Genomic DNA, 10,841 nt, shown 5'->3' on the forward strand with positions numbered 1-10,841 from the left:
TAAATATAAAACCCAGGACTCCACTTTTGGTTTGTAACTCCTTTTTGCTCCTATATAAAAGGTAAATTCATAAAAGAGAAATTATAACTCTGTGCTATACAGAGTGTATAAAAACATAAACTTGTGACAATGATCATAAAAGAGGAGGTATACATGATGTGTATATATACCGTTGTAATCAAGTTGGTATTATTTAAACTAGGTGTTCTAAGTTTAATATGTTCATGGTAACCCAAAAGTAACTACTTTTAAAAAAATCTAAAAATACATACAAAAAGGCAAGAATGGAATTAAAACATTACATTATAAAAATTCAACTAAATAATATTTTTAAAGGGCGAGAATGGAGAATTATTGTCAGGAAGGGCCAGTCCCCGGTGAAGGACATCATGTTTGGTAAAGTGGAGGGTCAGTGAAAATGAGGAAGATCCCTAAGGAGGTAGACTGACATGGCGGCAGCAAAAATGGCCTCAAACATAACAACAATTGTGAGTAGGGCTCAAAACCAGGCAGGGCTTCGTTCTTTTATGCATAGGGTCGCTATGAGTGGGACCCTATTCACAATGGAGAATTGAGGAACAAAAAGCATGTAAGACATACAAAAAGTTAAATGACAGAAGTAAATTCTTTCCTGTCAGGAATTATTTTACATGTAGTTTAAACTGTCCTATGGGCATGCGGTGGCTCATACAATAAGCACTGGTCTGCGAACCACAAGGTCCGCAGTTCAAATCCATCAGGTGTTCGTTCCACAGGAAAAAGATGAGACTTTCTGCTCTTGTGAAGATTGAAAGCTTCAGAAACCCTTATACAGGGTATTGGTGAAAAACAGTGCTCCAGGAACTGATGGAATACAAACTGAAAGCTTTCAACAAACTGATGCAACACTGGGGGCGCTCACTCATTTTTGCCAAGAAATCTGGAAGACAGCTAGCTACCTGGTCAACCAATTGGAAGAGATTCGTATCTGTGTCCATTCCAAAGGCAGGTGACCCAACAGAATGCAGACACCATTGAACAGTATCATTAATATTATATGAAAGTAAAGTTTTGTTGTCGATAATTCAAAACCAGCTACAATAATACTACATTGACAGGGAGCTGCCAGAAACTCAAGCAGGATTCAGAAGTGGGTGTGGAGCTAGGGCTATCTATCATTGCTGATGTCAGATGGATCTTGGCTGAAAGCAGAGAACATCAGAAAAATGTTGACTTGTGCTTTATTGACTACGCAAAGTCTTTAAACTGTGTGGATCATGACGAACCATGGATAGCATTACAAAGAATGGGTTTTCTAGAATACTTAACTGTGCACTCCTGGGAAACCTGTACATAGATCAAGAGGCAGTCATTTGAAAAGAACAAGGGCATACTGAATGGTTTAAAATCATGAAAGAAGTGTGCCAGGAATGTATTCTTTCACCTATTTATTCAATCTGTATACTGAGCAAATAATCTGAGAAACTGGATTATATGAAGAACATGGCATCAGGATTGAAGGAAAACTCATGAGCAACCTGTGATATGTAAATGATACTACCTTGGCTTGAAGAAAGTGAAGAGGACTTAAAATACTTACTGATGAAGATCCAACAATGTATTGCAGTAGGTAAATCTGCTGCCTGTGACCTCTCTAAAGTGATCAAGAGCAAAGATATCAGTTTGAGGACTAAGGTGTGACTGACTCAGCCTTAGTATTTTCAATCACTTCATATGCATGTGAAAGTTGGACAATGAATAAGGAAGACTGCAGAAGAATTGATGCATTTAAGTTATGGTGTTGGAGAAGAATGTTGAAAGCAACAAGGACTGCCAGAAGAATAAACATATCTGTATTAGAAGAAGTACAGCCAGAGTGCTCCTTAGAAGCAAGGCTGGGGAGGCTTCAGCTCTCATATTTTGGACATGTTATCAGGAAGGGACCAGTCCTTTGAGAATGGCATTATACTGGGTAAAATAGAGGGACTGTGAAAAGAGGAAGCCCCCCGCAACCCACCAAATAGATGGATTGCTACAGTGACAGCAGCAATTGGCTCAAGTGTAACAATTTTGAGGATGGCACAGGATCAAGCAGTGTTTTGTTCTGTTGTGCACAGGGTCAGAGCTGACTCAAGGGCACTTAACAACAACAATGGAGCCCTGGTGGGGTGCTGTAGGGTAAGCACTGGACTGATAACTGCCAGGGTCATTGGTTCAGATCCACAAGCTGCTCCTCAGAAAACGTATGTAGGGTCACTATGTGTTGGAACTGACTCCGTGGCACTTAACAGAGTAAGTAAGAATGCAGTCAATGGTAGTGGGTGGGTTTTATTAAATGACAGAGATTGGCAGATTGGGTTTTTAAGAAAGGACCCATCTATACAGGGTTGCTATGGGTCAGAATCAACTTGATGGCACTTAAAAAAAAACAAAAAACACACATATGCTTTCTACTACAAGAGTCTCCCTTTAGAAATAAAGGCACAAAGAGGTTGAAAGTGAAAGGCTGAAAAATAAAAAAAAATTCCAGGCAAATAGTAAGCAAAAGAGTATTGGGTTGTTATCAGACAAAATAGACCTTTAAAGGTTAACAGAGACAAAGAAGGACATTACATATTGATACAAGTTTCCATCCAGCATCCGTAACAACCAAACCAAAAGCCAAACCAAACTCCCGGCCATTGAGTTGATTCTAATTCACTGTGACCATTGAGAGCAGAGTAGAATAGCTCCTTAGCATTTCTGAGCCTGTAAACCTTTACAAGAGCAGGCAGCTTTACTTTCTCCTGCTGCAGAAGCTGGTGGGTTTGAACCACTGACCTTGAATTCAAAGTATGATTTCAAATCATTTAAAATTTACTAAGACTTGTTTCGTAGCCTAGCATAAGTCTGACCTACACAAATATTAACCCACTGCATCATCAGGATCCCTTTTCCTCACAACAGAACCTTTAAATATATGAAGCAAATATTAACAGATTTAAAGAGAAACAGTACCACAGTAATAACTGGAGACTTCAACATCCCACCTTAAATAATCAACAGGACAGACAGTAGATCAATAAGGAAATGGAGTATTTGAATAACATATTAACCAATTAGATTTAACAGACATATAAAAAACATGAGAGTTCTGGTGTGGATAAGCATTGGACTGCTTACCACAAAGCTAGAGTACAACCCAGGGTTGCAATGAGTTGGAATTGACTTGTTGGCACTTAACAACAACAATGGATACAAAACACACTACTCACCAACAGCAGAACACACAGTCTTCTCAAGTGTACACGGAACATTCTGTAGGCCAGACTCCACGTTAGGCTACAAAACGAGTCTTAGTACATTTTCAATGATTAAAATCATAAAGTAATTTTTTTCTTACCACAATGGAATAAAACTGAAATTCAACAACTGAAAGAAAAATAGAAAATTCCAAATATGTATAAATTAAACAACACACTCTTAAACAACCAACAGGTCAAAGAACAAATCGAAAGGGAAATCAGAAAAAACCTTGAGATGAATGAAAATGAAAACATCAAAATTTATGGAAAGGGCTGAGGAATTGTACCAACACTTGTTGTTGAATCAACCCTATAGGGCAGTGCTGAATTGCCTCATAGGATTTCCAAGGCTGCATATCTTTATGGAAGCAGACTGTCATATCTTCCTCCTGCACAGTGGCTGATAGGTTTGAACAGCTGATCTTTCAGTTAGCAACCAAGCACTTAACTACTGCACCACCAGGACTCCTGAAAGCAATACTAAAAGGGAGATTTGATTCATAACAGTAAATTCCTACATTAAAAAAAGTCTCAAATCAATAATCTAATCTAACAGATTAAGGAACTAAAAAAGAACAAGTTAAACCCAAAGGAAGGAAACAATAAAGATCAGTGTGAAGATAAGCAAAATAGAAAAAGATTGGAGAAATATCAGCAAAACCAAAAGTTGGTTCTTTGAAAAGAATCAGTGAAATTAACAAACCTTTACCTAGACTGACTGAAAAAAAAAGAGAGGAATGAAAGACGGCACTTCACAACAACAACATATCGTGATCAAGTGGAATTTATCATAAAAATGCAAGGGTGGTTCAACACATGAAAGTCAATCAATGTAATAGGTCGCATTAACAAAAAGAAGGGGGGAGGGACCAAACGATTATCTCAAATGATGCAGACAAAGCATTTGACACAATCCAATATCCTTTCATGATAAACAACACTCAAAAAATTATGAGTAGAAAAAAAATGTTCTCAACATGATAAAGGCTTTACATGAAAAAACACAGTTAACGTACTCAGTAGTAAAACACTGAAAAATTTTCCCCTAAGATCAGAAACAAAATGAGGAATTGACTTGATGGCACTTAACAACAACAACAGATACAAAACACACCACTCACCAACAGCAGAACTCACCTGCTTCTCCAGTGTACATGGAACATTCTGTAGGCCAGACTTATGTTAGGCTATGAAACAAGTCAGCAAATTTCAAATGATTTGAAATCATACAAAGCAATTTCTTCTCCACTTGTATTCAACATAGTATTGGAAATTCTAGCCAGAGCAATTAAGTAAGAAGAAGACATAAGAGACATACAAATTGAAAACCAAACCAAGGAGTCCTGGTGAGGCGCTGTGGGTTAATGTGCCAGACTGCAAAGCCGTCTGAACTGCAAGGTCAGTGGTTCAAGCTCACCAGCTGCTCCTCGGAAACCCTATACAGGGTCACTATGGGTCGGAATCAACTCGACGACACTTAACAACAACAATAACCAGTGAGCAAACCAAAAAGGAAATTAAGAAAACCATTCCATTTTCAATAGAATTCAAAAGAATAAAATATGGAAGGGTAAATTTAATTGAGGAGGTGGGAGACTTGTACACAGAAAATGACTAAATATTTCTTAAAGATAACCTAGGTAAATGGAAAGACACGGTGTGCATAAATTAGAAGACTTAATATTGTTAAGATGACAGTATTACTCAAAGAGATATACAGATACAATGCATTCTCTATCAAAAAACTATCTTAAAATCAACTTGGAATTTAAAGGAACTCTGTATGGTCAAAACAATATTGAAAAAGAAGAAAACTGAAGATGTATACTTCTTGATTTCAAAACTTAATATTACAAAGCTATAGCAATCAAAACAATGCAGAACTGGCAAAACAATAGATATATTTATAGACCAACTGAATAGAATAGAGAGCTCAGAAATAAACCCTCACATATGGATGGGGTCAATTGATGTTCAGCAAGTGTGCCAAGACTGTTCAGTGAGGGAAAGACAGTCTTTTCAACAAATGGTGCTGAGAAAACTGGATTGCCACAGGTAAAACAATGAAGGTGGAGTTTTACTGAATACAATACTTTAAAAAATCAATGCTGTAGATTTTTTTTTTTTTTTAAAGAATGAAGTTCTAATAGATGCTACAACATGGATGAATCTTGAAGACATTATACTAGGTGAAATAAGTCAGACACAAGAGGACAGGTATTATATGATTCCACATGTAAGACTCTGGAATAGGCAAATTCATAGAGACAGAAAGTAAACTAGAGGGGATTGTTGGCTAGAGGAAGGGGGTAATTATTGTGTAATAAATATAGAGTTCAAGTTTGAGATGATTTTAAAAACAAAGCAAATCGAGAAATGATAGCAATTAGGGTTACACAACACTGTGAAATGTACTGAACGCCACTGAATTGTACACTCACAAAGTAGTTAGAATGATCTATTTTGTTATGTATATTTTACTACACACAAAAAATAAATAAATAAAAAAGAGACTTCAGAAGTTCATGGAAACACTGAATTAATAGCTCAAAATAGAAAACATACACACTATTTCTCAATATAAGCTCCGTCAGAGTTAAGACATTTGTAAATGGGGATACCAGCCATGTAATCCATCCTTAAAGAACTGAGCGTTCTGTGAATTTAACTATGTCAGTGCACTCTTTTCTCCATTATTAAGTGAAGAAAAATGGGTGCCCTTTAAAGATTTTTAGAGTTGGAAACAAAAGGAAGTTGGTGTTGGTGGTGGTAGTGCACCATGGAGTCGGTTCCAACTCATAGAGACCCTAGAGGGTTTCCAAGGCTGTAAATCGTTACGGGAGCAGAAAGCCTCATCTTTCTCCCATGGACTGGCTGGTAGTTTCGAACTGCTGACCTTGAGGTTTGCAGCCCAACTCATAACACTATGCTACCAGAGCTCCTTCAAAAAGTAGTTAGAAGGCACCAAATCAGGACTGTAAGGTGGATTCCTGATGATTTTCCATAGAAACTCTTGCAAAATGACCCTTGTTTGATGAGAGGGGTGAGCAGGAACATTGTCAGGGTGGAGGAGGGCTCTCTGATGGAGCTTTCCTAAGCATTTTCTGCTTTGGCTTTCTTAAGACACTCGCATAATAAACAGATGTTATTGTTCTCTGGCCCTCCAGAAAATTAACAAGCAAAATGCCTTTTTGTTGTTGTAAGTGCCATTGAGTCGGTTCTGACCCATAGCAACAGTATATAGGGTTTCCAAGGAGCGGCTGGTGAGTTTGAACTGCCGACCTTGTGGTTCAAACCGACTTTGCAGTCAAGCACATTAACCCACAAAGCCTTAAGCATACCACGAAATTGTTGCTATGACCTTTGATCTTCACTGGTTTGCCTTTGCTTTGACTGGATCACTCCCACCTCTTGCTAGTCATTGCTTTGATTGTACTTTCTCTTTAGGATCGTACTGGTAAAACCACTTCACTGTTACAGTTCTTCCAAGAAATACTTTTGGAGTGACCCCACTTGTTTAAAATTTTCATTGAAAGCTCTGCTCTTGTCTGCAATCAATCTGAGCACAGCAGTTTTAGCACCCATCAACTTTCTGCTCAACTTTAACTTTTCAGTAGGGATAATTTAAAAGCTGAACCAACTGAGAGATCTATGATGTTGGCTATTGTCTCTGCTGTTCATCATCAGTCCTCTTCAATTAGGACACAGACAAGATTCATTTTTTCCTCAAAAATTGGTGTGGTTGAAGCTTCATCTTCAACATCATCTCATCCCTTCTTAAAACCTGTTATCCATTTGTAAACTACTGATTTCTTTGGTGGCACTGTCCCCATAAACTTTTCTTAAAAATAGCAATGATCTTAACATTCTTGCAACCAAACTTTGCCATACATTTTGATGTTTGTTCCTGTTTCAATTTGAGCAGGATTCATGTTGCTCTAATCGAGGCTCTTTTCAAACTGGTACCTTATCCTTCTTAGTGTCTCAAACTACTTCCTGTTCAGACATGCCATAACAAGTTAATATGAGTTTATTTTGGTGTAAAAAAAAGAACATTGAAATCCATGCATAGTTTTTTCCTAATATGCATTTTCCATGAACTTTTTGAAGATCTCCTCATATATAAAAAGTCTCAGTCATGACAGTGTACAAAGATTGTTTTGACTTTAAAATTTTTTATATTTAAGACAAAACTCCTTCTGTAAATTAGGAGGTCACACCTAGAAACAAGCGGAACACATCCCCGTATATTCTAGATTTGAAGGAGCTTCCTCCATTTCCAAAATGGTTTCTATGTTCCCGTCCATGGATTTTTCTTGTGGCTGATGTTTACCATTTGGGATTCCACCATTTAAGATTCATTCCTTTGAATATTCGTCCTTGTTTAAAATGCAAGAGCTATAGGTCAGATCCATGGAGCTGAGGTACAGTTCTAAGGGAGAAGCCTGGTGAAATGGCATTTGTGGTTGGTGGTGGAGAGTAGAATGCTCAGGACCAACCGCCCGTTTAGTGTTTTGCCATGAACCTGTGTGTCCTCAAGGACCTAGGTGTCACTAGTTTATAGGGTGTTTGGTCTCCCCAAACACTTAAGGCTTGGGGGAGGGGTCATCATACCGACCTACCAAAGCTGGGGCTAAACTGTTGGATTTGCCTCCCCCCTTCAGGTGGTCTGGGCCAAGACAGATAGGGTTGGCTGTGACTCTCACTTGTGTCCTAAACTCCAGAACGTTGAAGATTCCAATGTCCACTTTCTGGTTTGCAACTATGTGCCTCCGTGAGTGCTAAGCTGTACAGTACAGGCCAGGGGAGCCTTGGGGATGGGAGCGGGGTGGGGGTGGGGGGAGCGTAGATCTGATGGGGGTGGGAGTGGGGGTGGGGTGGGGGAATATTAAAAAGCACAGAGCTGAAGGAAGCAGGAGGGGGCCAATCTGGGGCTTACCCTGTGCTGTCATTGGTATTGGATCTGCTCTGGCCTAAGAGGACCCTGAAGATCCTAGAGAGCTAGTGGTGGGCAGGAAGCTGACTCAGGGTTCTCATATAGGTCTAGATTTGTACAGTGGGGTGGTGGGACTAGCAGAACATTCCCTCAGCACCCTCCTTCTTGCCTCTTGCAGGGGCAACGTGATTGGGCAGAAGCTCTATGAGGTGGGGCCACCGTGCTCCGCCTGCCCCTTGGGTTACCACTGTGAGCAGTCCCTCTGTGGTAAGTTGTGGGGAGGGAGAGTGCAGGGATACAGGCTGGACAGTGCTAGGCTCCCCAGCAACACTTGGGCCAGGGAGGGATCAGGCAGGACACAACTCTCCCAGTGCCCTTAGTCAATCCACCCAACCTGAACTCACCAGCACCACGTGCCCTTCTTTGAGCAACCACTATGGTGCCTTTATTCAAATTGACAGGATTTCAACCCTTGAAGGGTGATGGGTGAGTCTCACCGCGCCCCCAAGGGATGAGATGGGAGTGGTCTGAGGGGATATGATTGGTGGGAACTGTCAGGGGGCAAGGGGACAAGGCCAGGGATGCATTAGGTCATAAGAACACCTATAAAGGTGCAAATATGAGCAGAGAGAGGAAGACTTGGACAAGGATGGTGGATGGAGGGGCAACTATGTCAATAACAAACAGCCTTTATTCTGAATGAAAGGAAATGTTCGTGTGTGTGTGTGCGTGTGTGTCTCCCGGTAGGGCATCTGGTCACCTCACCTTGTTCGCAGTGAGTGAGAGATGTGGGATCCCACTTCCAGTACTAATGCCAGGCTTGTCTATCTCATCAGAACCCACCAGAGATCCAGAAGAGCCTCAGGATTTGCCTTACATGGTGACTGGGGCCCAGACCCCCCTGGCAACTGAAGCCTCTAGCTCTAGTGAAATGGGTGCCCCTTCTTCCCTAGCAACTGAGGCTCCATCCTTCTTGCTAACTGAGGTCTCAGCTTCCCTGGCAACCAAGGCTTTGCCTACTTTACAAACTGAGGTCCCATCTTCCTTAGCAACAAAAGATCCTCCTTCCATGGCAACAGAGACCCGATCTTCCTTAACAACAAATGATCCCTCCTTCATGGCAACAGAGGCCCTGCCTTTCTTAACTGAGGTCCCTTCTCTTTTGGAAACTCATGGGCTGTTCTCCTTGGATGAGAGGCCAGTCACCTTTCCCAAATCCACCCATACTCCCTTTTCCAAATCAGCAGACAAAGCAGCCAACAGGGCAAATGGTCCCTATGTGAATCCAGAAGAATCTCTATATTCCAAGATGTTCCTGATTGGCACACAGCAGCCTCTATCCCAAGCCCAGACTGAGGCAGGGGTTCCCCATGAGTTGCCTCCTCCCAGTGAGGTCTTGGTCTCAGTTTCCCCAACCCAAGATGAGGCAGCTGAGAAGCAGGTCACATTTATCCACGTGGGGCCCACCTCCTCCAGGTCCCTGCCCAACTCCCCCAACACCTCTACCACTGCTAATACGCTAGGTGGGCGCACCCTAGGTCTGCAGTCTACCGTGTCAGGTAAGGCCTGTGCTGTCTACTCCCTATGCTCCTGGCTACAGCATGTCTGCATTCTGTCCCCAGAACGGATAGTACCGGCTTGGTGGGAGCATGTACCCTCTGAGTAGGTGCCTCCTCCCTTGCTGCTGGGCTCCTTCCATGCATGGCTGATGCAGTGGGTGAGAGGTAAGCATAGCTGCCTCCAGGCTGAGGGAATGCCTCTTCCTTCCCACAGGTGCAGATCTCCCTGGAGGGTCTGTCACCGAGTCAGAGAACCTGAGCCCAACAGGCCCAAACCCAGCAGGGTTGAGCCCAGTGGGGCCGAGTCCAGCAAGGCCCAACCCGGCGAAGCCAAATCCAGCAGGGCCGAGTCCAGCAGGGCCAAGCCCGGCAGAGCCCAACCCAGCAATGCCGACTCCGGCAAGGCCCAACCCCAACCCAGCAATGCCGACTCCGGCAAGGCCCAACCCCAACCCAGCAATGCCGACTCCGGCAAGGCCCAACCCTGCTAAGCCAAATCCAACGGGGTCAATACCGGCAAGGCCAAACCCGGTGGAGCAGAACCCTTCACAGCCCAATCCGGCGGAACTGAACCCCTTGAGGCCAAACTGGGCAGAGCCGAACCCAGCATCGACAAGTCCTGAAGGCCCAAGCCTGGTAGGGCTGAACCCTGCAGAAGCAGGTTTAGAAGAGTTGACCCCGGAGGAGCCTGAAGAGTTGAACCCGGCAGAGCTAGAGGAGCAGAACCCCGAAGACCTAGAATTGCTAGAGCCGGACGAGCCCAAAATGGAGGAGCCGAACGCAGAAGACCCCAATGCAGAAGAACCGAATGCAGAATTGCCAAACGCAGAAGACCCCAACGCAGAAGAACCGAATGCAGAATTGCCAAACATAGAGGAACCTAATGCAGAAATGCCGAATGCAGAACATCCCAGTGCAGAAGACCCCAACGCAGAAGAAGCGCCTAAACCCACAAAGTGGAAACCCACTAAGCCAATGTTACACTTAAAGCCCTTCAAGGTTAATTCTGCCACTCGTTGTGTCTGGAGCCCCTTCCTGGGACTGCTGCTACTACTACCCCTGGTGTTGACTGGAATCTTCTGA

The 10,841-nt window shown here is 42.6% G+C and overlaps 1 protein-coding gene across 1 annotated transcript in view; it reads left to right on the forward strand.

The window, feature by feature from the left end:
* PI16 (peptidase inhibitor 16) overlaps positions 1-10,841 on the forward strand; it is an 18,183-nt gene extending 7,342 nt beyond the window's left edge. Inside the window, exons 3-6 of the mRNA XM_006860575.1 lie at positions 7,928-8,037; positions 8,378-8,466; positions 9,036-9,758; positions 9,973-10,841. Coding sequence (XP_006860637.1) covers positions 7,928-8,037; positions 8,378-8,466; positions 9,036-9,758; positions 9,973-10,841 — 1,791 coding nt within the window. The remainder of the gene's footprint in view (positions 1-7,927; positions 8,038-8,377; positions 8,467-9,035; positions 9,759-9,972) is intronic.

Source organism: Chrysochloris asiatica, unplaced genomic scaffold, assembly GCF_000296735.1.
Source record: "Chrysochloris asiatica unplaced genomic scaffold, ChrAsi1.0 scaffold00038, whole genome shotgun sequence".
Taxonomy (NCBI): domain Eukaryota; kingdom Metazoa; phylum Chordata; class Mammalia; order Afrosoricida; family Chrysochloridae; genus Chrysochloris; species Chrysochloris asiatica.